This window comes from Phyllostomus discolor, chromosome 8, assembly GCF_004126475.2.
Source record: "Phyllostomus discolor isolate MPI-MPIP mPhyDis1 chromosome 8, mPhyDis1.pri.v3, whole genome shotgun sequence".
Taxonomy (NCBI): Eukaryota; Metazoa; Chordata; class Mammalia; order Chiroptera; family Phyllostomidae; genus Phyllostomus; species Phyllostomus discolor.
The window spans coordinates 49,139,568-49,165,000 of NC_040910.2; the positions used below are offsets into that span (position 1 = coordinate 49,139,568).

General features: G+C 46.2%; 2 protein-coding genes across 9 annotated transcripts in view; one reads left to right on the forward strand and one right to left on the reverse strand.

The window, feature by feature from the left end:
* Positions 1–1,904: 1,904 nt before the first annotated feature.
* LOC114503741 (NADH dehydrogenase [ubiquinone] 1 alpha subcomplex subunit 3-like) lies at positions 1,905–2,642 on the forward strand (the record flags this gene model as incomplete). The annotated part of the gene is given in 3 exon segments (XM_036034493.1): positions 1,905–2,072; positions 2,074–2,189; positions 2,534–2,642. Coding segments are annotated over 3 exon segments (393 nt in total), but the record flags the coding sequence as incomplete, so codon positions are not given.
* Positions 2,643–3,165: 523 nt separating this feature from the next.
* SUGP2 (SURP and G-patch domain containing 2) overlaps positions 3,166–25,433 on the reverse strand; it is a 30,085-nt gene continuing 7,817 nt past the window's right edge. For 3 of the 8 annotated variants that reach the window (XM_036032620.1, XM_036032622.1, XM_036032619.1), the window contains 7 exons: positions 21,579–21,699; positions 20,319–20,806; positions 19,174–19,285; positions 11,564–12,060; positions 9,546–9,607; positions 6,988–7,124; positions 3,166–6,048 (listed from right to left, as the gene is read on the reverse strand). In XM_036032620.1, the coding sequence (XP_035888513.1) occupies positions 5,928–6,048; positions 6,988–7,124; positions 9,546–9,607; positions 11,564–12,060; positions 19,174–19,285; positions 20,319–20,806; positions 21,579–21,699 (1,538 nt within the window). In that variant the 3' untranslated portion in view covers positions 3,166–5,927. The remainder of the gene's footprint in view (positions 6,049–6,987; positions 7,125–9,545; positions 9,608–11,563; positions 12,061–19,173; positions 19,286–20,318; positions 20,807–21,578; positions 21,700–25,433) is intronic. The other 5 variants (XM_028520671.2, XM_028520667.2, XR_003685098.2 and 2 more) reach the window with 4 other exon arrangements.

Here is a 25,433-nt window from a genome sequence, read left to right on the forward strand (position 1 = left end):
TAAACGCTGAAATCTCCAAGTGATACCTGACTTCTGGGCCACGAATTCCAGGAACTATGAGACTGTGTTCCCAATACAACCTGAGAAATCTCCGGAGAAAACAAGCAAAAGGAAGGCTCAGCTCATGAGGTCCTCCTCCTGGAGTATGAGGGAAGTAGATGGTGCCAGATTCATCACAGAGCTGCAATTCTTTTTCTTTTTTAAAGATTTTATTTATTTTTCGAGAGGAGAAGGGAAGGAGGAAGGGAGAGAAACATCAATGTGTGGTTGCCTCTTGTGTGCCCACTACTGGGGACCTGGCCGGCAACCCAGGCACATGCCCTGATTGGGAATCAAACTAGCAAGCCTTTGGTTCGCAGGCCAGTACTCAATCCACTGAGCTACATCAGCATGGCGAAAGAGAGCTTTGAAGAACTCGTTGTGCAGCCTAGGAATGGCTCCTCCTCTTTCTGGGCCTCAGTTTCACCATCTATACAATTGAAGAGAACAGCTGGCAGAGCGGTAGCTGTGTGGGAATTTGGCTCCAGCCCCAGTACTAATCATCCTCCAATCTCTGAACCACATGGAATTTTACCATGTGTCACCCTTTTGGCCCCTTGGTCTTGGCCCCTTCCTCTGTCAAAGGCGGGGGCAATTTGGGGGTGCTGCCCCATCTTTGAACTGGTAGGGGAAGGGTGGGGTAGGGTGCACTATAACAGAGCTTGGGGATTCTCACACACAAGGTCTGCTTCACAGGTAGGGAAATTGAGGCCCAGGTCGGGGAGATATGGAAGGATCAATAACAAGATTAGTCCTCTAAACTCTCTAAGAGCAGTCATAGGTTACCGTATTTAACCCTGCCAGCCCACTACCCCATTTCACAAAGAAATCGAGGCTCAGAGTGCCACAATCCTATGGCCACAGGTAGGGTATCTCCAGCCCTCATGATTATCACCCCATAAGTTGGCATCAGCAGCCATTAGATAGAAGGGGAAATCAAGGTCTGGAGGGCCAGGAACTCCTGCCCAAGCCCATAGATTCTTCTGGGAACTCCATCACCCAGGACACTCAAGGTTTGGGGTGGCCAGGGTGAGGATGAGAGGCTGAGAGGGGAGATGTAGAGGAAGCAGAGGGGTGGCAGCTGAGCCGTGTCCAAATACAGCTCAGGGACATGGTCTGGAGGGGTTGAGACTGTGGTTCACGGCAGAGTGATCCTCACCATGTCCTAGCTAGGCAGGCACTGTTGGGGAAACAGGAGTGTTGATAGGGTCATTACCATCCCCAACCCCAGCAGAGTTAGATTGCACAGACACGCTGTGGAGGGCCCTTTGGTACCAGAAATGCCATTTCTAGGGCTCTATTCACAAAGAAGAGCATTGTAGGGTGTAGGGACCAATCCTTGAGAATAACCCCGATGGCTGCAGGTGGGGATTTGTGAGACAAAGAACAGTCCATTGCAAAACATACTTAAATTTTGCGGGGTAAATTTTTAAGTAAATAAACCCAATAGGCAGAGTAGTATGTGCCTGCAGGTTGGGACCTGTCCCTCAGAAGACAGGTTTGCACTGTTGGATTCTGGCCAGTGTTACTTATTTACAAATATCACTTGGAATGTTTACTCACATGGAAAAGTTGCTGAGACCTCCAGTTGTGTGAGGAAACGAGTTTCTAGACAGCATACAAAGTGTGTCTTGTTATTTAAGACTTATTTAATTTTGTGTTTAATTTTATTGGTATGTGAGAATGGGAAGGAGGGGAAACCTATGCTTCATTCTGGGTATGTCTGGGTTTTTTTTTTAATCTTTTACTAAGAAAATGTACTCACATTGCTTGACCATGCATGTTTGCACTTATGCTTGTGTGTATTGTACACATGCATGTATATGTGCACACACACGTAAAACAAAAGCCTATTTTAAAACTAAAGGCCGGAGCTGCCACCAAGATCAAGACTCGGTGCCTCCTTCAAGAACTCCTGGGCCAAGGAGCCGGTGCTAGTTGTGTCCTTTACCATTGGGGGCCTTAGTGTAATTCTGCCCTCCTTCAGCCCCTACACTAAGCATGCCGCCATGATTAACCAGGTCACACCTTACAACTACCCACAACTACCCTGTCCCAGTCTGAGATTATGGGAACATGCCCAACCACCCCCAGGGTCTAAACCTGCAGTGGCTGAAGAAACTGAGTAACTCCACTGAGAAGCTGACAGGGTCCCTTCCTCTGTGGCCCCCCACAAACCAAAAAAGCCTCAAAGCAAAACTGAAGACTAGAGCCTCTCCAGTAGTACCCTCTTCCTCTCACAGGGGTCTGGGACATCCAAAAGACTTCCAGGAGGAGGAGAAGCTGGGAAGAAGGGGGAGGAGTGGCATATTTAGGTCCCAGTTAGCCCTAAATTATAAGGTAGCAGAGTAAATTTTACCTTCTGAGCTGGAAGAAATCCTTCCACCACTCCTGAGATTCTTCCAGGATACAATGGGGAAAAGGGAAGCTCAGGGTCCCACATCAGCTTCCTAATGAGCCCTGTCTCATCTGTCCCCCTCTTATCTGCCAACAGACCCCACCCCAACTCTCCCCAGGTTCCCTGCTGCCCTGGGTATGCTCGTAGCCTGGCTCCTGCCCATCACACCATCAGGCGGAGGCCCCTGCAGGCCCACACGTGCTGAGCTCTCCTACCTGTTGTGCTCTTTGCTCTCTCCTCCAACCCTAAGGGCCAAGGGCAGCTGGTAGAGGAATCAGACACAAGCTGACAGCACATAGGATCATCAGGGAGCTTTGAAGATACCAACTGGTTGGCTTCTAGGTCAGGAGAAAGCCCAAGGGCAGCTTGGTCTATCTCTGACAGATACAACCCCAGCCCTGGAAGCAGATAAGGCCTTGAGGGGGCATGTAGGCAGTCACAGGCAGCTAAGGTAGGGCTCCCACATCATGACATCCTCTCAAAGGCAGGTTTCTTCTCCTAGCATTACTTCTCCCTTAGAAGATAGCCTGCCCACCCCCCGTGCTGGGCCGCATGCCTGCTCTCCATACCTGGGCTTTTCCTGGTGATTGAACAGGCTCCCACCCTGGCAGGCAGAGGAAGTGCCCTGAGGTAGGGAGTTTATGATCTGTTTCCATGTAGGCACTACATCTACCATGTGTCCCTAACTGGCCTGATTTTATAAATACATCAACAGAGACCATGGAAGATTGGGTTCCTCTACATTTATTGCAACTGCTAAATGATTAACATTCACAACTTCTTAGATTAAAAAAAAAGAAAAACAAAGAATTTCCATTTTGTAACATCACAAATGTCTTCTAGGTTTTATGAAGGACCAAAAACACTAAAATTCTCTATCTGATTTCCAGTGATGGAAACAAGCCAAAGACATTAAGCACCCAAAGTGGCGAGTTAGCACTTTCCGGATGCCTGTCGTCCTCACGGGAGAGACCCTGGAACTAGAATGACAGAAAAAATGCTGTGACTTTGACAAGGCCACACACTCACATACACACTTTCAAGTTCTCAGTAGAGTAAGCGGCCTTTGTTGAGAGAGCAAGGCGACACAGAGGGCCAGCATGCACTTGTCCTCCGCCAGCAGCTGGCACAGGACACGCCACTGTGCTCCACCCTGGTGCCCGCAACACCTCAATTGTTGACTCCACAGAAATGTCACTTAAGTGCTCAGAGGACTAAACAGGCTCAAGAAATAGGTGTTTCCTTTAATATTTGCTAAAGTCTCACAAACAGTGACAGCTCAAAGTGGGATGTCCCTAGCAGGAGGAGTGCCAGGAGGCTATGGGGATAGGGCTCACATCCCAGGAATTCCTGAAGCATTTTATTTGTGAATTAAAGCAGAGAAAGCCAAGAATAAGCACACTAGGACAGAGTGGAAATGACGGTCAGAGCTATGCTAAAAGAGGAAGGGAGAAAATGTGTGGGGGGTGCATGTCTCACTTAGGCCAACAAGTACTCTGTGAAAGGCCATGAGCAACCAAGGCCCTGTTCTCAGAGTTCCACCTTGTGGTCCAAACCACAGCCAACACGGGAGGCTGATGGAAGGATTAGGAAGAGAGGAACAGAAGATGGACTTCCACAGGTGTGGGTCTCCCAGACACACCATGCTTGCAGGCTGGTTCACTTGCTGAAAGACTGCTACAGTGTTGCCATGGCCATAAAGATCTGCCAGATGCTATGGCAATAGAAATGATCAGAAGCAGACAGAGATATCTGAGGGCTACACTTGACATGAAGAGAGATGGCACCAGGCAGGTGAGATGTCACAGTGAATAGCAGGACAGACAAGACAGACCAGAGGGGCAGCACTATAGCTGGGTCTTTGCTCTGAGAAAGCAAGGATTTCTTAACAGCCAATAAAAGCAACCAGCAAGGTAACTCACTGCTGTGTTCCTCAAGTTTGCAGTATTAGTATGACCAAATTGTCCACATTTTAACATATTTAAAGCTTCAACACTGCTGTCTTAGGAAGAAGGGTTGAAATTTCCACAGCCTGAGAATTTACCACGTAGTTGAAAAGTGCTGGGAGAAGCTATAAGGGGGTGAGGGGGAGGCGGGCAATCATAGGCCTTGAAATAGCAAACAGCTGTGGAGCCCACCCTAAGAGGTTGCTTTCTGTTCTGTGAAAGGGCCCTAACAAAACAATTCTCTCCACTGCCACACAGGCAAAAAATAAAGAGTCTTGAAGAATTTATCCCTATGCCTTTCCAGGAGACTCCATATGTGGTTTAAAAAGAAAAACCAAACTATAGCTTTCTTTGTGGATTCTAAAGAGAAGTATAAATTCAGGGAACGTTTCATCAGTGACCACTCCCCACTGAATACAGCTATATTATACTGTTGCTAAATGTTGTTAAGCCTCTTGGGATGCATTTAAGAAATGAGACTCCATAAATAATATTCTCAGAAAGAAGTATCTCCACTTGTTCAGAGCTTCAGTGCTCTCATTGACAGCTTGTGCTGCCAGAGTACAGATTATATCCCGTTTAAATTCTAGAAGCAAAGAGAAGACACAATCAGTAATCATTTTAGCATCAAGTCTGCTAACAGAGCACTTCTGGAGAGCAACGTGCCCTGGATGGGAAAGCCAACAGGAGCTGGTTCCTAGGCACTAAAGGTGCTGGTGCTGCCAAGGCAGCACTACTTCTGAGGGAACCAGGAAAGATTCGGAGGGGACACACTGCCCAAAGCATTTGGAAGAAGAGGAAAGGTAAAAGCAGACTGGAAATGGTGCATTCTTTTTTCTTTAAGAAAAAGAAAAGACAGCAGAACCTCCGCACTAGAAACTGCAGACATTTGTTTTTCACGTACACACCGAACCGACTTGGGCTCTGACTCCAGGGTGGATCCGGGGCAGAGGTGGCGTTTTTAGAGTGATTGCTGCTTCAAGGCTTATCTTTCTCACCAATGGTTTTCATCTATTCAAGGAGAGAACGATTTTGTTCAAAACTATTTGGAAATTATGGGTAGGGAGGGGCAAAAGAAAGGAGAAAGATGAAGTGATTCATAAGGCCAAGACCCTTCAGGGGGAAAAGGATCTGAAGAACCTCAAAGAGGGAAACAGAGTGACCACCCTCTGTGGCCAGCTTCCAGGTTGCCCTTACACTTGGGGGATATGAGACCACTCCTGAGGCAGCCTGGAGCCCTGCACAGAGGAACTGCAAGCAGGCCACATGCAGCTGTGCTTGGCGTAGGTGATATGGCATTAAGGCCCACATCACACACCCACTCCTTTAGCCAAACCTGGAAGTTGAGAGGGGGGACAACATCTGCATCCAAAGACTTCTTTTGTTTCCCTCAAATAATTTGATTTGTGTGTGTGTGTGTGTGTGTGGTATTTTTATGCCTGGTTTGGGGGAATGGGGAACACCAACTTTTCTGGAGGAACCATAGCTGCATATCAAAATGCCAGCTTAGGCAGGATGTCCAACGTGCCAGACCCCACACATACCTATTTGTTGGCCCGTTTGTGTCTGTACATCTGCATCATCCTCTGACGGAAGACTTCAAACGTGTCTTCCTTGTGCTCCTGCCCTTCGGCACCCAACCCCTCCCCTTCCGAGGCCGTTCCCCTAGGGAGCAAAACGGAGAGTCAGCCACACCAGCACCCTAACCTGACCACCAGTGCAGCAGACCTGAATGAAAATGGCTTGAACAGTTAGAGTGGATAGAAGTATGTGAAATGCACCACAGTGATGGCTGATTCACAACAGGGAACAAGGGCACTCACTTGTACAGGTGCTCAGAAACCCCATTATAGCAGGAAGCACCCCTGCCCCCCACACACCCACCATAGGTGCTAGACTCAGATGTAAATGAAATGTCTGCAGGATGTTAATGGGCCTAACCAATTCTGGGACAGACCACCCTGTAAGGCAGGAGTGTCAAACTCATTTTCACCGGGGGCCACATTAGCCTTCCGGTTGCCTTCAAAGGGTTGAATGTAATTTTAGGACTGTATAAATGTAACTACTCCTTAACTAGAGGCAAGGCACTCGGTACTGCCAACAGATAAAAACAAGGTGCCGGCTGGATAAAACACGGTGGAGGGCTGAATTTGGCCCGCAGGCCTTGTATTTGCCACCTGTGCTATAAGGGTTGCACATGGACTCCCAGAAAAGGAAAAGTGCTTCTTGTTGTAACTATCCAGAATCACCCCTCAGCTTTTATGACAATGTGGCCAAAATGCCAGGGGCCAAAAAGCCATTTAAACAGTCTACACAAGCACAGCAAGGAGCCAGGTGAACACCTGCCTATGGAAATGTCTGCTTCTCATGCTTCTCATCTCATCTGAAGACTCCCTTCACTAAACAAAAAATACACCACTCCCCTGCCCCGTACACCAAATAAAAAACCCTGCCAACTTTAAACCATGTTCACCATGAAGGGAACCAAGAATTAGGCTGTAGGTGAAAGAATTTAGGACCAGAATGCCAAAGAAAGCCTCTTCTTCCAGGCACAGGCACGCTACCATCCCCCTTACCCCCCAGCCCTAAGTGCCTGCTACGTACATGCCAACAGGCTCCCTGATGCCCTTTCCACAGGAGCCCAGGCCATGGCCTTCCTTCCAGCCCATCTTCTGTAGCATCTGGAACCCCAGGTTCTTGTCGGTCAGCTTTTGCTGGGCAAAGTCAAAGTCCTTGGGTTTCTGAGGAAAGAGAAGAATGCAGCATGTGGGTTGCAGCAAAGTACCCAGAGCGAGGGTCTCCAACATGGTCCAGCACTGACACTCCCTGACTCCCCAGACATTCACCATCAAGCCATGGTCACCTCCCCAGCTCTCACCCTAGAAGGGACAAAATAAATAACTTAAGAGAGGCACCGAGAGTCCAGTGACAGGAAAAGAAGTATGCCCTGAGGTATGAAGCAGAGTGTGTGTGTGTGTGTATCTGAGTCACTGAACAAATCTGGGGAAGCTGGAAGGCAAGGGGTCTTGACAGATGAAATTTCATCTTCAGGGTATTTAAGGCGGTATGCAAAGGAGAGAGGAACTTGTCATTGGCTGGTGCAGGAAGGGACAAACAGTAGTACAGGAGAGATATGTGTAGGCTGAAGGCCAGGGGAAAGCCAGGAGAACAATGGGTAGGAGTTGCTAGACCTAATGGGGCCCCTACCATCAGGAAAGTGACCTGGAGAATAGAGGAGATGGAACCTGCCACTGAGATGACAAGGGTGCCTACCATGCCCTCCCAGGCCCAGAAAAGAACAGCTAAGGTGAATAGATGGTGGGGAAGGCAGGGCAAAGGCTGGCTGAGGGTTCCCAAATGGCAGGCCTGCCCCCACTCAGGAAAGCCCTTGGTGGGAGCAATGGGAAGAACAGGGGTCAGCTTGGCCTGGACAGATCTTATAAGCATTAAATCTAGGTCTAAGAGTCACCCTGACCAGTCTCCTTGGGCTGAGGTATGCATGAAAAGCTGCAGGAAAGTCTTCCTCCCCGTCTGCAGCCCCGCAAGGAGAGACTGCATCTGCAGGACACACGATGCACACAGGGTTAACGTGCATTTCATTTAATCCTCAAGGTATGTCCTACTTGCAGGGTAGTTGTGACTGCCTCATATAACAGATGTACAGATGGAAGCTCAGGAGTTTCCATTAGGTGGCCAGCCTGAGTCTGAACCCAAGCTGTCCCTTCATCCAGTCTGTGCCTTAACCCAGGCCACCAGATGGGTACTTGGGTGCTGGTTCAGCTTAAATCTGGGTGCTGTGGAAGGACCATGAGCTCTGGGTGCAGGAATGCTCCTCCTCTTGCTATAGCTGGGGTCAGAATGACGCTTCATCTGGCTGCTGAAACTGGTGTACTCTAAATGAGTCTGACTCATGGGTGGCCACTGCATGGGCTTTCCTCACCAGCAGAGACCTCCTTGTTCCCTGCTCACCTCCTTGACTTCTAGGGACCTGTGATGTCTCCATGTGTTCCAGATGACTTCACCCGGCCACCTGGAATGCACTTCCATCTTCTTCTGGTGAACTTTTACCCCCAGGGGCTCCCTAATCCAGCCAATGGCAGCTCCATCCTCCTAACTACCCAGGTCAACAACTCTGGGATTGCGTTGCACTCTTGGCTTTCGCTGTTCCACATCCATCCAATTCATCTGAGTCCTACCAGGTCCACCTTTACCCCTCCTGTCCCCAGCTCTGGCTGGCTCCCACCCCACAGGCTGTTCTTAACACAATAACCACTGGCTATGTGTCTTCTGCTCAAACCTCACCATGGGTCCCCAGTTGGGTCTCCCAGAGAAGGACCTGAGTCCCAGCTGCCTCTACTTCCTCACCTCCCTATCCTCCTCACTCCACTCAGGCTCAAAGAGCTCTCTATTGACCCATGACCACCCTGAGGCCTCTTCTAGGGCTTCTTGCGTAAATGGCACCCCCATCCCACCTTATTCCCTGTCAAACTGCTTCTCTGTACCCATAGTATACCCCCTGCCACAACCTGGTCACACACATTTCAGCCCTGCTCACTAGTGCCTCAGGGTAGGCACAAGGGACCTGGTGCATAGGAGGTGCCAACCAGTTAATTAACACACATGCTCGGCTTAACTGCTTTTTAAACCACATTACATTACAGTCCACTAAATCTGAACCTCCTGAGGACTGAGACATTACTTTTTCATCTCTCCATTCTACTATTTTTTTAATGTTTTAAAGATTTTATTTACTTATTTTTAGCAAGAGGGGAAGGGAGGAGAAAGGCAGAGAAACATCGATGTGAGAGAAAAACATCAATAGGTTGCTTCCCACATGCACCCTTACCAGGGACTGAACCCACAACCCAGGCATGGGCCCTAACCAGTTGAACTGGAGACCTTGCGCTTTGCAGGATGATCCCCAACCAACTGAGCCACACAGTCAGGGTCAACTATCTCTTAAATGGACTACCCTCTTGTGCTTTGGACTAAGCTAAACAGTTTTCAAAAGTTGCCAGAGAGAAAAGACAGTTGTGCTTTTGTACATTTATACCCAGTCTGAAGTATAAATACAGCTTAACCACAAGCTACAGTATCCTTTCAGACTCAGACAAATTCTAACTGACTATGTCACAGGAGGATTCACAAATAGTCATGCTCACCTTCTTTTTGGACACAGGACGACCCCGAGGCCTGTCATAGGCGATGCGAACTGGTTCGTGAACTGGAAGACAAAAACATATATGTTTGTGTGTATGCTTATATATGTATATATATGCTTTCCCCAGATTTCTGAGAGAGAAAATGAGAATGCTGCAATTTTGGCTAATAGCCCCTCTGTTGACAGAAGGTGGCTACGACCTGCACAAGGCCAGCTGCTTGGCCCAGCATACTCCCAGGAACAACATGACCATGGAGCCCAGAGGATAAACATGTGGGCTTAACTAAGGGCTCCTTATTGTGGGAAAGTACCCTTAAATATAAGACACCCATGTTTATGATGAAGGACCAAATACATGAATCATGTTCCATGACCACAGGAATACATTTTGTTTCACAAACAATATGCAATGCTATGTATGCCCTCCAGTGTCACTGCGTTTATCCCACTGATAAAGAATTAATGTCCACATAGAACTTTCTGGTAAAAATAATCATGCTTCTTCTACAAATCTTCAAATCAGGTCATTATTGTTATTATTAGTTGGTGAGGAAGGGGAGAGATCAGCAGGCCTGGTTTTGTCTCATCAACTACTCACTCAAAGAACTGAGAGCTTCTGAAATACAAAGGACTCCACTTTCCCCCATGAAGGACATACTTAAGTATTCTGATATGCTACCACCAGCTTCAATAAGAGTTCAGTAAAACAGTTACAGTGATCCATTGCTATGCCAAAGTTTCCAAGCACAAATCATGGGACAGTTCTGTTAGTGGGAAACTATATTGACACTGCTGGGTGTGAATGTGACAGTTACAGTAACATCAAACAACATGAGTGACAAATGATGAGGCACTGTTCACCACCACCATCTCACAGCATCAGCTCCGCACTCAAAGCACACGGCTGAGGCTTGGTTGTGTGGACACTTGGGTGGGTAGGAGGCATGAGTAGTGGCCTGGGCCAAGAACAGCCCGTCAAAAGGCCACACAATACAATTCTGTTTACTGAGGCTAGAAAAGGCAAGGCCAGCCTTGGCCAGGTAGTTCAGTTGGTCAGAGCATTGTCCAGATATACCATTATTGCAGGTTTGATTCCCAATTGGGGTATATATAAGAATCAACCAATGAATGCATAAATAAGTGGCACAACAAATCAATGTTTTTCTTCCCCTCTCTCTAAAATCAACTAATACATTAAAAAATAATAACAATTAAAAAAGAAAAAGAAAAGGCCAGAAAATAGTCAGTGGCTATTGGGAACAGATAGGAGAGGGGACTACAGACACTTTCTGGGAACAGACTCCACTGCCTGTTCACATTTGTTAAAACTCAAACCCTCCACTTGAAAGGGGTACATTTTATTGCTGGCAAATTATACATCAAGCACCTTAGCCCTCCACAGAGGAGAGCAGGAGATGGTTTCCACAGAGCACATCGCTCTCGCTAATGGCTGCATGAGACCAGTCCCATCTCATGTCCTCCCACCTCACTGTCACTAGGCAAGTGTCACTACTCTAGGCCTTTCTTGGCTCAGAAAGCCAGGCACCCCCAAGGCTATGGGCAGGTGACCTGGGCCTATCCTCTCCATAGCCAGGGCTACCCTGCTGGAATCTGAGCAATGGAGACCATGAGCAGTATGTGGGACTCTAGAAACCACAGACTACATGGCAGCATCTCTTTAGAGTACAAACATTACATCAACTGGAAACATAAATTTCACATGAACATTTGGAGTGGTGTGCAAAACCACAAGGACTGTTTTAGGTTAAAAACACAAGATCAAAGAAGTCTATGTTGAGTGGGCTAAGAGGATTTGGGAGGTAATGTCCAGGTTGGCAGCTAGAATCAGAGGTGGGAAGGTAACAAGGGCCAGCTTGTTACCTTGTGGCTGAGGGTCAGTAAATTCTTCAAAATAAGCAGGCAACATTTCCACCTATTTCCACAACCAACTACTGCTAACTCCTCCTCAAGCACTAAATAGAAGACTAAGCAGGGTGCTGCGCTGATGATGGCACTCACCTTTGGGCTCTTGAATGAGACACAGCCTCTTGGGAGCTGGAATCATGCCAACTTTCAATGACTTGCTGCTGACTCTCTTCCGAGGAAAGCAGGCCCCCGAAGAGGACTGTGATAGGGCAGATGTACCAGCTGAGCCATCCTCGGCTGCCTCGCTTGGAAGGCCATCGGTGGGGGGGCTGCCCTCAGAGCCCTCAGACTTGGCAGCCTCTCCTATAGCCCTGGAGGACCCTTCAGGAGTGGGGGCCTCCTCGCCCCCCTCCTCCTCTTCCTCATCTTCCTCTTCCTCCTCCTCCTCAGGCATCACTTCTAGACTCTCCAGCTCAACCTCCTGCTGAGGAGGCTCATCTGCAAACTCTCCTTCCTCTTCCATGGGTTCTAGGGAACTTTCACCAGCATGCAGGTTCAATGGAGATGATGTGAAACAAATCGATGGGCACAGTTCAAATACCTTCTTTCGATAGAATTTGAAAGCTGAGCTATTTTGGTCATGTAGAAACCTGGGATAAAGATGATATACACTGGTTAATCAGACGGTCCTCTGAACATTCTTATTTGCTCAAATTGTCTGAATGGACCCAATGAATCTGGGGATGGGACAAAGAAGGGAATAACCTGACATCTTTCTACCAGCTATGGCTGATGGTTCAGCTTTGCAATGATATAAAATTTGTGGAGCCAGAATGTGAAGCCTAATTGCTTTTCAGGGGAGGGAAGTGGAGAAACAAGGTATGCAGGGACAACTAGGCAATGTGCTGGAATAAGCTCCAACACTCAGCCTGGAGATCCAACCTGGCCTGACTCATCCTTTTCTAGTGACGTCACTGGCCCTCTGAACCTTTTAGTGCTCACTGTGACTCTAGGGTCCCTTTCACACTGCCAGGTACAAGATGGAGGAAGTGCATCACCCACTGAACCTTCTGCCTCACATCCTGCAGAGAAGCTGCATAAACATGGTGGCAATAAAGTCTCTCTTAGCATCCAAGTCTGAGGACCACCTAGACACATAGTCAGAGCTTGGGAGTTTGGCTATTGTGAAAAACCAAATCACAACGGAAGATACAAAATACATTTGAACCAAAGAAAAGACAGCCCTTGTTCTCGGGCAGGACAACTTGACCTCATAATGATGTTAGTCCTCACCTAGTTAATATATTAATGTCAGAAAGTATCCCAATAAAAGCATCATTTGTTTCTGGATGTAGACAAAATGATTCTAAAGTTTATACAGAAGACATCTGGGAGAGCTCTGAACAAGTCCCATCAGATATTACAAGGTGTGTGACACCTATACAGTTAAAACAGTGTAGTGGGATTAAGAAGTACAAATTGGGCCTTGACTGGTATGGCTTAGCTGGTTGGGCATCATCCCACACACCAAAAAAGGTCACTGGTTTGATTCGCAGTCAGGGCACATGCCTGGGTTACAAGTTCAGTGCCCAGTTGGGGTGTGTGCAAGAGGCAACTGATCAATGTTTCTCTCTCATATTGATGTTTCTATCACTCACTTTCTCCCTCCCTTCCCCTCACTCGAAAAATAAAAAAAATCTTAAAAAAGAAAAAAAAAGTACAAATTGGTAGTTGCAAAATAATCACAGGGATGTAATGTACAGCATAGAAAATATAGTGAATAATTTTGTAATAACTATGTATGGGGCCAGGTAGGTACCAGAATTACTGGGGGATCGCTTCATAAACTATATAAATGTTAACCACTATGCTGCATACCTGAAACTAATAATATTGAATGTCAACTGTAATAAAAAAAAGTGTGGTACTGGTCCATGAACAGATGGACAGACAAACCAAAAGAAAAGTCAGAAACACAGCATCTGATGAAGGGAGCCCCTCAAGCCACTTTGAAAAAGACAATCTTGTTAACAAATGGTGCTGGGACAACTGGAAGTTTTAAGAAAAATATTTAAATTGGACCCATGCTGCACCCCTTGTTCCCAAATTAACTCCACACAAATTAGGGGTCTAAATGTAAAAACCAAGTCATATGTCCTGACTAGGTGTTCAGTTGGATGGAACGTTGTCCCATGCACCAAAATGTTGTGGATTCAATCCCTGGTCAGGGAGCATACGGAAGGCAACTGGTCAATACTTCTCTCTCACATGGTAACTCTCCCCCCGCAACTTCCTCTCTCTCTAAAATCAATTAACATATACTCAGATGAGAATTAAAAACAAAAAATACATAATTAACTCTTAGAATTTATTACTAAGTAAATAATCAAAAAAGGGTCAAAGATATGAAGAGACACTTTACTAAAGAAATATGGAAAGCATATAAGCACAATGGAAGATGCTAAGCATCATCAGTACTTAGAGAAGCAAGACCGCAGTGGGATACCCTCTCCCCTTCCTGGAACTGGGACATTGAAAAGACAAGTGCTGGCAAGGAAGGGGAGAAACTGAACTCTCATTCAGGCTGCTGAAAAGGAAAAATAATGCAGTCATTTGGAAAGGAAGTTTGGCAGTTTTCTCAAGGTAAATGTGGACCTACCATGGCAGCCAGCCTTTCCCCTCCCTCAGTATTTATCTGAGAAACAAAAGTAGGTGTCCACAGAGGTCCTTACACATGAATAATGCTCACAGCAGATTTATCTGTAATGATATCACAATGAAAACATCCCAAATGCTGTCAACAGGTGAATAAAATACTATAGTCCCATTTCTCTCCTTACCTTTTATAATTTTTGCTTTACAACCATACAAATGTACTTATTTTTTAAAAATTTATTTATTTGTGAAGAGAGGGGGAGGGAGGAAGAACAAGAGGGAGAGAAACATTGATCAATTAGTTGTCTCTCACATGTGCCCCAATTGGGGACCAAGCCCACAACCCAGGCATGCGCCCTGACCTGACCAGGAATTGAACCAGTGACCTTTTGCCTTGCAGGTCAATGCCTAGCCAACTAAGCCATATCAGTCAGGGCTGTACTTATTATTTTTTAATGATTTTACTTATTTATTTTTAGAGAGAAGAAGGGAGGGAGAGAAACATCCATGTGTGGTTGCCTCTTGCATGCCCCCTACTGGGGACCTGACCTGCAACCCAGGTATGTGCCTTGATGGGAATTAAACTGGTGACCCTTTGGTTCGGAGGCTTGTGCTCAATCCACTGATTATTTTTTCTTAATATATTGATTTTCAGAGAGAGAAAGAGCATGGGAGAAACATGGATTTGTTGTTCCACTTATTTATGCATTCATTGGTTAATTCTACATGCCCTGACTGGGGATTGAACCCATAACCTTGACATATAGGAACAATGCTCTAACCAACTGAGCAACCTAGCCAGGCCTGCTGTATTTATTTTAAAAGTAAAATAAAAAAGGATAGAAAAAAAAGGTCCTAAAACTGAATATCCACAGAAACAAATGAAACTGACTGTATATCAAGTTGATGACACAGCCACACACACAAAATGAATCAACTCAAGTGACTACTGAGTACATCAGAGGTGTAATTCTTTCAAAGAAAAAGGGAACATGAAGGCACATTGGCCTTTACCAAATAGGTGTGCTACCCTGTATAGTCAGTTTCAAATTCTTTTATGAGCATTGGGAGACAGGCTGCATCCCCCCACCTGATATTGCTATAGGATCCAGGATTCTCACTGTAGATAAGGAACAGCATGTTCCAAGGAACACTGCTGACAAAGGGCTGCACAGCCCAGACTGGTGTGGCTCTGTGATTTAGGTATTGCCCCATGGACCAAAAGGCTGATGCTTTGATTCCAGGTCAAGACACATGTCTGGGTTGTGCATCAGGTCTCCTATTGGGGGCATGCAGGAGGCAAACAATTGATGTTTCTCTCCCTCTCTTTCTCTTTCTCTATTAAAAGAAAAAAAAAAAGCCTGCACAGAGGGTGAGGAATAACCCCAAGCCCTGGCTGAACTAAGTGCCCTGGATGATGTAAACTTTTCTTGCAACCTTTAGTTTTCCCTGCACTGAGCTGTACCCTTCAACTGGCCCTGCCAGGGAAAGCTACAGGAAGCCCCACTGTGAGGCCTGCAGGTGGCAGCCCCTAAGGTCACAAAGCCTGTAAAAGGCAGGACCAGGGACAGCATTTGCAAAACCATCAACGCTCTAGGCATGGTCTGGTTCTCCCAAGAAGCAGAAGGTACCTCCAGTGCAGTGCCCAGTCAAGGTCTCAAACAAGCTAGAAAACCACACTTGGCTACCACTGGGTGTCAGAAATGCAGTAGGAAATGTGAAGTTTTTAACTGCATTTTTATATTATTTTACTGCTTATACTATTATAGTTGTCCCAATTCTTTCCATTTTGTCTCCCTCTGCTCAGTACCCTCTTTCCCTCCAGCAATCCCCCTCCTTAGTTTATGTCCATGGGTTGTGCATATAAGTTCTTCAGCTTCTCCATTTCCTATACTATTCTTAACATCTCCCTATTTTGTACCTACCAATTATGCTTCAAAAATTTATTTATTATTTTTAGAGAGAGGGGGAGGGAGAGAAGCATCAATATGTGGTTGCTTCTCGTGCACCTCTTACTGAGGACCTGGCCCACAACCGAGGCATGTGCCCTAGACTGGGAGCTGAACTGATGAACCCTTTGGTTTGCAGGCTAGCATTCAATCCACTGAGCCACATCAGCCAGGGCCAATTATGCTTCTTAATACCTGTACCTTTTCCCCCTTCCCCCTCCCTGCTGATAACCCTCCAGATGATCTCCATATGTATGACTCTTTTCCTGTTCTACTTGCTTGCTTAGTTTGTTTTTGTTTTTCAGGTTCAGTTGTTGATAGTTGTGAGTTTGTTGTCATTTTAATGTTCATAGTTTTTATTTTCTTAATATGTATTTATTCATTTTTGGAGAGGGAAGGGGAGGGAGAAAGGGAGAGAAATATCAATGTGTGGTTGCCTCTTGCATGCCCCAACTTGGGACTTGGTCCACAACCCAGGCATGTGCCCTGACTAGGAATCGAACCAACGACCCTTTGGTTCTCAGGCCAGCACTCAATCCACCGAGCCACACCTGCCAGGACATGATTTTCTTTTTCTTAAATAAGTCCCTCTAACATTTCATATAATATGGGCTTGGTGATGATGAACTCCTTTGGCTTTACCTTGTCTGAGAAGCACTTTATTTACCCTTCCATTCTAAATGGCAGCTTTGCTAGATAAAGTAATGTTGGCTATAGGTCCTTGCTTTTCATGATCTTGAATACTTCTTGCCAGTCCCTTCTCACCTGCAAAGTTTCTTTTGAGAAATCAGCTGACAGTCTTATGGAAAGTCCTTTGTAGGTAACTCTCTGCTTTGCTCTTATTGCTTTTAAGATTCTCTCTTTCTTTTTAACCTCTAGTATTTTAATTATGATGTGTCTTGGTGTGATCCTCTTGGGTTCAACTTGTTTGGGACTCTCTGTGCTTCCTGGACTTGTATGTCTATTTCTTTCATGAAATTAGCAATGTTTTCTTTCATTATTTTTTCAAATAAGTTTTCAATTTCTTGTTCTTCTTCTTCCCCTTCTGGCATCCCTATGATATGGATGTTGGTACTTTTGGAGATATCCCAGAGTCTTCTTATTCTCTCATTTTTCTTGAATTATTGTTTCTTCATTTTGTTCTGGTTGACTGCTTATTTCTTCCTTATGTTCCAAATTATTGATTTGAACCCCAGCTTCCTTCCCTTCACTGTTGGTTCCCTGTGAATTTCTTTATTTCAGCCTTCATATATAAGGCTGCTCCCCAGAGGCAGAGCTGCTTCTAGACTGTATGGTGTTGAGTCTAAGGAACAGGGAGGGTAATGATGTCCCTCCCATTCTGGGGAGGTGCCAGACTGTCACTGCATGGAAGTAACTGTTGCCCACACTTAGACCAGGACCACCATCATCACTCCATGAGCAGCAAATTCTCATAAATGTAGCCTTCATTTCTTCCCCTATGCTTTTGCCACACTCAATGAATTCTATGAGCATCCTTATCACCAGTGTTTTGAATTCTGTATCTGATAGATTGGCTATCTCTGTTTCGTTTAGTTTTTTTTCTGGGGTTTTATTCTGTTCTTTCATTTGAGCCATATTTCTTTGTGTCCTCAATGTGGCAGCCTCCTGAGTCTGTTTCTGTGTATTAGGTAGAGCTGCTTTGACTCCCTGTCTTGGTGTACCTGTTACATTGTATGGGGTGGAGCCTTAGGTAACCATCAGGGCTGGGCAACCCACTCACAGCTTTGTGGCTCTGTGTGTGGGGAAAGGGTCGGAGAGGGTACAATGCTGCTGCCTGGCTGCTGGAGGCTTGCTCAGCACTCACCCTGTTTCCAGTATATGACTGGCACCCCTCTAGCTGCTGTTCTCATGGTGGTTCCCAGAGTGGGTGGGTTTGAGTATGTTCTAGGACTGTGTGGGCCCTTTAAACAGACTCTTCTAAAGACTGGCAGTTTCTTCTGCTGCTCCAACTACCACTCGTTTTTATAGCCAGAAGGTATGAGGCTTTACTTTCCCAGCGCTGGAACCCTGGACTGTGTGGTCTGACCTGGGGCTGGAATCGTTCACTCCCCACGTATCCTTCCCCCTTTTTATCTATCACACATGAATGTGGGACTGCCTGGTCAGTTGGTTGCCACCACCACCACCTCACTGCCACTACACTGCATTCTCCACTTTGGCTCCCTGTCTTCATCCTTCCTACCTGTCTGGATGAATATGGCTTCTTTAAATCTTTGGTTGTCAGACTTCCATACAGTTCTGTTTCTTGGGAGTCTGAGAGTGTTTTGTTTTGAGGTTAGTTGTAATCCTTCCTATGGTTGTGCAAGGAAGTGAGACATGTCTACCCAAGCCTCCATCTTGACCAGAAGTCTTAACTGCATTCTTTATTAGACTATAGCAGAACTCTGAAGCAGACTGGGAGCAGGGCAACCTTCCAAAGCCCCAGCAGACTGTAGGATACAATGTACATAGCATGCAAAACCACCTGCTCCCCACACACTCCCCACCAGCTGGGAAAGCCCAATAGAGTTATGGCTTAGTACTGGGAACTCTGGTAGAGAACCTGTACTTCAGAGGCAGAGCTGCTTCTAGACTGTATGGTGTTGAGTCTGAGGAACAGGAAGGATAATGATGTCCCTCCTAGCCTGGGGGGTGCCAGGCTGTCACTGCATGGAAGTGCCTGTTGCTCACACTTAGACCAGGGCCACCATCATCACTCCACGAGCAGCAATTCTCATCAGCCCACAGCAGCCAGTGTAACCAGGGGGCAGTACCCTCTTCCTCAGGCTCTTGGAAGAGGATGCACCCTCCTTTCTTCCACTACTTTTCTGTCTCTGTTCAGGTCCTGGGGACACCATCCCTTTGCCCATGGAATTATCTCCCCTCCTCTGGAGAAGTCCTACTTGGCTGTCAGATCCAGCTTAAATGTCCCTATGGAGAGCTTTTCCCAATCCCCCAGATTAGGCATGATCCCCCTCATCCTCTCAACACTCTAGAACAGACACTCCTCCCTCATGGCCTTGAGCTCAGCAGAAGCAAAGTCAACTTATTCAGGCATGACACCTGCAGCAGGAGTGCATGTTGCCTGACCACCCTTCAGGCTCTCAGGACACTTGTGGGTGAACACACTCAAAGCAGAAGAGTGTGATGCATACATACCACAGGTCAGGGTTGTCAATGCTGTTTTCTATGCTGAATTGTTCAATCTCTGGTCCCACCTGAGCAACAAATTTGGCCAGTTTCTCTGCAGTCTCCATGGTCTTTGTGTCAACTACAAAACAAAGCAACTGTTATGCATCCGGTTCTGAGCTGCCACATGCCATGTGGACATCATGGGGCTATGGAGGCTGATTACAAAGACAGCCCCTCATGCCCCCCTCTGCATATTCACCCTTTGCCATGTGACTCTGCAGCTCTGTCCAGCAGAGGTAGACTCTCCTCTCCCCTGAACTGAGACTGGTCCCAAGACTCTTGCTAGCCAAAGGATGAGGCAGAAGTACCAAGCCTGCGGCTCAGAGGTTATGAGCACCTCCACTGCCTCTCCTGGAGGTCTGACACCAACCTCAGGTGAGTCATACCTGGCTGGCTGTTGGAAGGTGATAGGCACATGGCCCAGTCACTTATTACCCTCAAAGAGCCTTAGACAACCAGCCACTGCCTACAAACACTTGTGCAGGCCCAGCCAAGCTTAGCTCCTGTGTGAAGCTACAGTTTGGAGCTACATGTTCTGTAGCAATAGTTAGAACATGCAGCAGCTGAGTAGATTTCCCCCCTCTCTGTTTCCACCTAGTGCTGAGTGGGAAGCACTGGTCAGGGGGTAGACCTGTTGCAGAGGAAGAAGGCTAGAAGACACAGAAGGGGCTAAATTGGTAACTTCAGAAGGAACTTCAGGTCACCTAACCCTGAGGAGGGATCACAGAGACCTGGGGAGAGGAGACAGAATGAGAACAGCGCAGCCCTATGGAATATAAAGGATGAAAGAACAAAGAGAAATGGATCAAGGTGCTCAAAGCCCCAGGCACATGTATAAGGCATGACCTGATTGTCAACAGTAGGATCTTGCATGGGGGCACAGGCACTGGGCAGCAATCCAGGTTAGCTTCACTTTCAGGACAGGAGGAAAGACAACACAGAACTCACGGGCTGCCCCCTTAAGGAAGCAAGAGGATAGAAAGCACCATCTTGCACACTCGTCCTCAGCAGGTCCCCGTTGCTACTACCCACTGCCCAGACCACTGCAGAGACCTGGAGATTAGAGATTCAGAGCTAGGGCCCAGAGGAGGAAGACAGGAGTGAGCACCCACCATCAGCAGACAGGCAGGGAGAGGAGCTCTGAGGGGCTTCGGATACATCCACTTCTGTTGGCTTGGGAGATGGGCCTGTAGCTTCTGAGCTGAGGTCCTGAGGAGAGGGCCCAGCTGGGTCTGGCAGGCAGTCCTTGGCAGCATCATTTGCATCTGGCTGGGGCCGCTTTCCCTGTGAGGAGCCTGGAGCTTGCCGAGTGTGGTGTTTCACCCTGGTGCCCGAGGAGAGGAGGGTCTGGGTCCCAGTGGTTGCTCTTCTCATCTTCCACCCTTGGAGACCTTGAGCTTGGAGTCGCTTCCGCCGCCGCCCTGGAAGGAGCCTCTTCTTGAGGCTCTGGACTGCCCGGGCATACAGCATAGCCCGAACTGCACATTCTGCTGCCATTGGCTTCTGACCCATTCCTGGCAAGGTCTGGCTTATCTGCTGTGCTTCTGCCAATTTCAGCTTGTAATATTTATACTCCAGACTACTGTCATCAGACAAAAACCTATAAATTAAGACAGACACAGTGAGACATTGCTAAAACACCAGCACCACCAAACCACTGCCACAAATACACTGGCAAACCCTTTCTGCACGATGGCTTCCCCACTGTCTGAGGCTCCATCTGGTTCCACCAAAGACCCAGAACTGGGCCCAGGTCACCCATTTTCCCAGAGTGACTACAGGACAATCAGGAGCTTTAAGCACTGGTGGAATCCTCCTCAATTTCATCAGCAGGTACAAAGGACTTCATAGCTCCTGGGAGTTAGCTACACAAACCAGTTACCCTGGAACCATGGAAGCATTCTGCTACCAGCACATGACAGATGTTGCTCCTGGGCTCCATTTTCAGAAGGTGACACCCTTCAAAATGGTGAGTGCTTGATAACCTTTCAATTGTATCACTTACTCTAATAAGCAAGTACTGTATTTATGATGAAAACTTTAATTTTAAAAAGTTCTATTCATGTGAAGAGGCAATAAGGCAAAAAGAAGATAGTTCAACAAATAGTAACAGTAAATCACAAACAGCTGCTGTGACATATCCTTCCTCTTACACACACTCTTTGCATGCACATCTCAGCTCATCCTTAAACCAGCACAGCAGGGATGTGGACTTCTAAGACTGGCCAAGAAAAATCCACAGGTCAAGTCTGCAGTAGGGCTGGTGCTCAAAATAAATACCTCACCCTCTGCTCTGGACACCATCAGAAAGATATAAATGCTGCTTTGTATTCTATAGGAGGGATTTGGAGGGCTGATATTTTTAGACCTACCAGTAAGCAGGGTCCTCCTTGAGATGAGCTCTCTCTTTAGGAGACAGGCTGCCTCCAATGACACGAGTGACCAGCTGGTCGATGGTGTCCACCATCTTATGATCTGCTCGCTGGGGGATGGCTAAAACATACAAAAGAGCTTTTCTGAGAAATATACTGGACCACATAGGGCCTGGGAAGACCAGGACAGAGTCACAGGCTTAGAATGGAGCCTAAGCACACACCAGCAACTGAAATCCTCCTTCAGGAGAGACCAGTGTTGAAAAGAGGAAAGTGGAGTGTTATTCTAGAAATCAATATATAAAATATCCTCACAAAAGCTGTAACAGCATAACTACCAGGACAGAAATAGTCACAGGCTTAGCATGACTCTACAGAGCAATGCATGTATATGTTCTACAGAGGGAAACGGTATGCAGTAGCTTGATACCACTTTTCCTGTATCACTTAACTTGAGTGTTCACAATATCAAGGGGAAAATATAAAAATATAAAATGTATTTAGGTGTAAAATATATAAAACATTTATTGAGGTTGTGATTCCACATAGGAAGGAGGGAAGAAAAGATATATAAATATGGAAACATCCAAAAAAAAGAAGGAAATATACAAGAAGGTTAACAGATATTATCTATGGGTGATTCATCAGGATTTTCTTCGTGCTTTATCTACAAAATATAAACATACAGGTGTTCTGTAATCAGATAACACACATATATAAATTTACAAAGTAAAATTTCCCAATTAAAAAAGTCAATGGGCCCTGGCTGGTGTGACTCAGTGGATCAAGTGCTGGCCTGCGAACCAAAGGGTTGCTGGTTCCATTCCCAGTCTAGGGCACATGCCTGAGATGTATGCCAGATCCCCACTAGGGGGCATGTGAGAGGCAACCACACGTTGATGTTTCTCCCCCTATCTCCCTCTTCCCATCTCTAAAAATAAATAAATTAATTAATTAAAATCTTTAAAAAAAAAAAAAAAGAACTACTTGCAGAATTTTAAGTCCTGGCCACTGTGGCTCAGTGGATTGAGCACCAGCCTGCAAACAAAAGGTCACTGGTCTAATTCCAGGCCAGGTCCCTAGTGGAGAGTGTGCAAAAGGCAGTGAGTGGGTAGATGTTTCTTTCTCTCTCTTCCTCCCTTCCCCTTTCTCTAAAAATAAATAAATAAATAAAAAGAAAAAAAAAAGTCAATGGTCCCAAGGTAGGTGTTCATGTAAATTATCTACTGAATGTATGAAAATATATTTTTAAAGATTTTATTTATTCTTAGAGAGGGGAAGGGAGGGAGAAAAGAGGAAGAGAAACATCAATGTGTGATTGCCTCTCACACGCTCCCCACTGGGGACCTGGCCTGCAAATCAAGCATGTGCCCTGACTGGGAATAGAACCCTCGACCCCTGGTTCACAAGCCAGCACTCAATTCCCTAAGCCACACCAGTCAGGGTGTATGAAACCAGTTTTTAAAGTGTGACTTTTTTCCAATATGGCTGTAACCTACAATGCCACTAGAACACAGAACATGTGTGTCCTGAAATAATGACTGTTTAGTTTTCTGATATTTGCTAGTTTTAATAGCACAGAATGGTTTATTTGTTTACTCATTCAATAAAAACCATCCTTGAAATGGAGAGGTTTTCCAGTTTGTTCTGTGTAGTACTGTACTGCCCTTTTCTTGCCTATGTCTGAATTGTAGCTTTGAGCTAATCTGAAGTATCAGTGAGAACTCTACACAGGACAAGTCAGTCTTTCAATTCTCACGTTATCATAAGTATTTTCCTTTTGAAATTGCTTTCTTTTTTTAAAAAAATATTTTATTTTTAGAGAGAGGGGAAGGGAGGGGGAAAGAGAAACATCAATGTATGGTTGTCTCTTGTGTGCCCCCACTGGGGACCTGGCCTGCAATCCACACATGTGCCCTGAGTGGGAATCAAACCAGCGACCCTTTGGTTTGCAGGCCGGCACTCAATCCACTGAGCCACATCAGCCAGGGCTGCTTTCTTTTCTTTTTGTTATTGGCTCTCATTTTACAGAACTGCCAATTTTACAGAAAAAAAGAGGTCTAAAATAAGCAGTTTTCAGACACAAATGCAATTTGTGGGTCAACACAACCTTCTCAAGATGACCATAGCAAAAGACAGAAAGTGGTCCCAGCAATCCTTCTCCTGAGACTATATCCTTTTAAAGGATTTAAAAATAGTAGTAATCAAACTTAACCAAAGATGTCATTCCAGCATTCCTAATATACTGTAATGAAGACAATGGTGTAATCCTGGCCAGGTAGCTCAGTTGGTTAGAGCATTGTCCCAGTATACTAAGGTCGTAGGCTTGATCCTGAGTCAGGGCACATACAAGAAGCAACTAATGAAAGCATCAATAGGTGGAACAACAAATTGATGTTTCTTTCTCTCCCTAAAATCAATAAACATTTTAAAAAGAGGGAAAAAAAATACTGGCAGGGCAGTGCCTGTGCTGTCCAGATAGCCAAGGCTTACAGATAACAATTATAAGGGAGCAGCTCTGCACAACCTCAGAAGCCTGTAGTAAAAGGCAGTGACTCCAACATCAAGGGAAAAGTGAGATAATTTATGTTAGGTCAATATCATGATGCAACGAGTGCTGTAGAAACACAGGAAGGGACTTTTAGCAATCCTATTGATGAGTACATGGTAATGTTTTCAGTACAGGAACACTACATTGGCAGGCCTGCCGGCCTATCAGCACCACAAGGGGGCAGTAGCAGGCAACCTTAGGTTATGGGTGACTTTTTCTTCCAGTATCATTACACTGACTTTCTGCTCTACCCACTTTGGAGGGTATGCAAAGGAAGGGGCTGCTTTGGCCCTGAGTCTGCTTTTGGAAGGCTCTCTCTCTGGGAGTAAGTGTGGCCACTCATCTGTGATGGGGTCCTCAGTGCTTGTGCAGTTGGGGCTCCCCAACAGTGTCAGAGAAGTGAGGAGATTCAGGGACAAATGAGACTTCCCCACTGAGTTGAGGCAATGGAAGCACAAAACCACGTCAGGAGGGAAGAGTATATGCCCACTACCTATGCACATGAGTTCTGGGATATTTGGGCTAAGAGCAGCCATCCTGGGAGCTAAGGCAGAGGGATAAGAACATTAATCAGCCAGTCATGTTTATTACCTCCTTACTGGCCTGCCCCCTCCTCTATAAGCCAACTGTTAACTGCACATTACCAGGTATCTGCACATTACCAGACCACCTAAGTGATCTGTCAACATTTAGCAGTGTAGAAAAGTGAGCAGGTGCCTCTGTTACCTAGACTGACCTGGCTGATCCCTGTACATCCCTCAACACAGCTCAAATATGGCATCCCTTTGGTCTCCCAAATTCCCCAGGCTGGGCTAAGCTGGTACCTCTCCTATGTCCCCCTTAATCCCAACACAGGAGGAGAGAGTTTTTGTGATTTCTTTCTCTTAGGAGCCTGGTATCTGTCTCCTCAGAAACAGTAACCAGCATTTACTTCTCCTTCTAGGAATACCTGAGGCAGGGCCCTGTTGGAGTAAGGTTTCTTCTTCTTTTCTTTAAAAGATTTTATTTATTTACTTTTAGAGAGGAGAAGGGAAAAGAGGGACAGAAGCATCAATATGTGGTTTTCTTTCACATGTTACCTACTAGGCACCTAGTCTGCAACCCAGGCACATGCTCTGACTAGGAATCGAATCGCAGCCCTTTCATTCACAGGCTCATGCTCAATCCACTGAGCCACATGAGCCGGGGTGGAGCAGGGTTTCTTAACCTTGGTTGCAGAATGGTACAAACCCCCCAAATGTGCAGGCAAAATTATGAAAAATATATGTGCATTTTTCATGGCAAGGGCTGCAGCTTTTCATCAG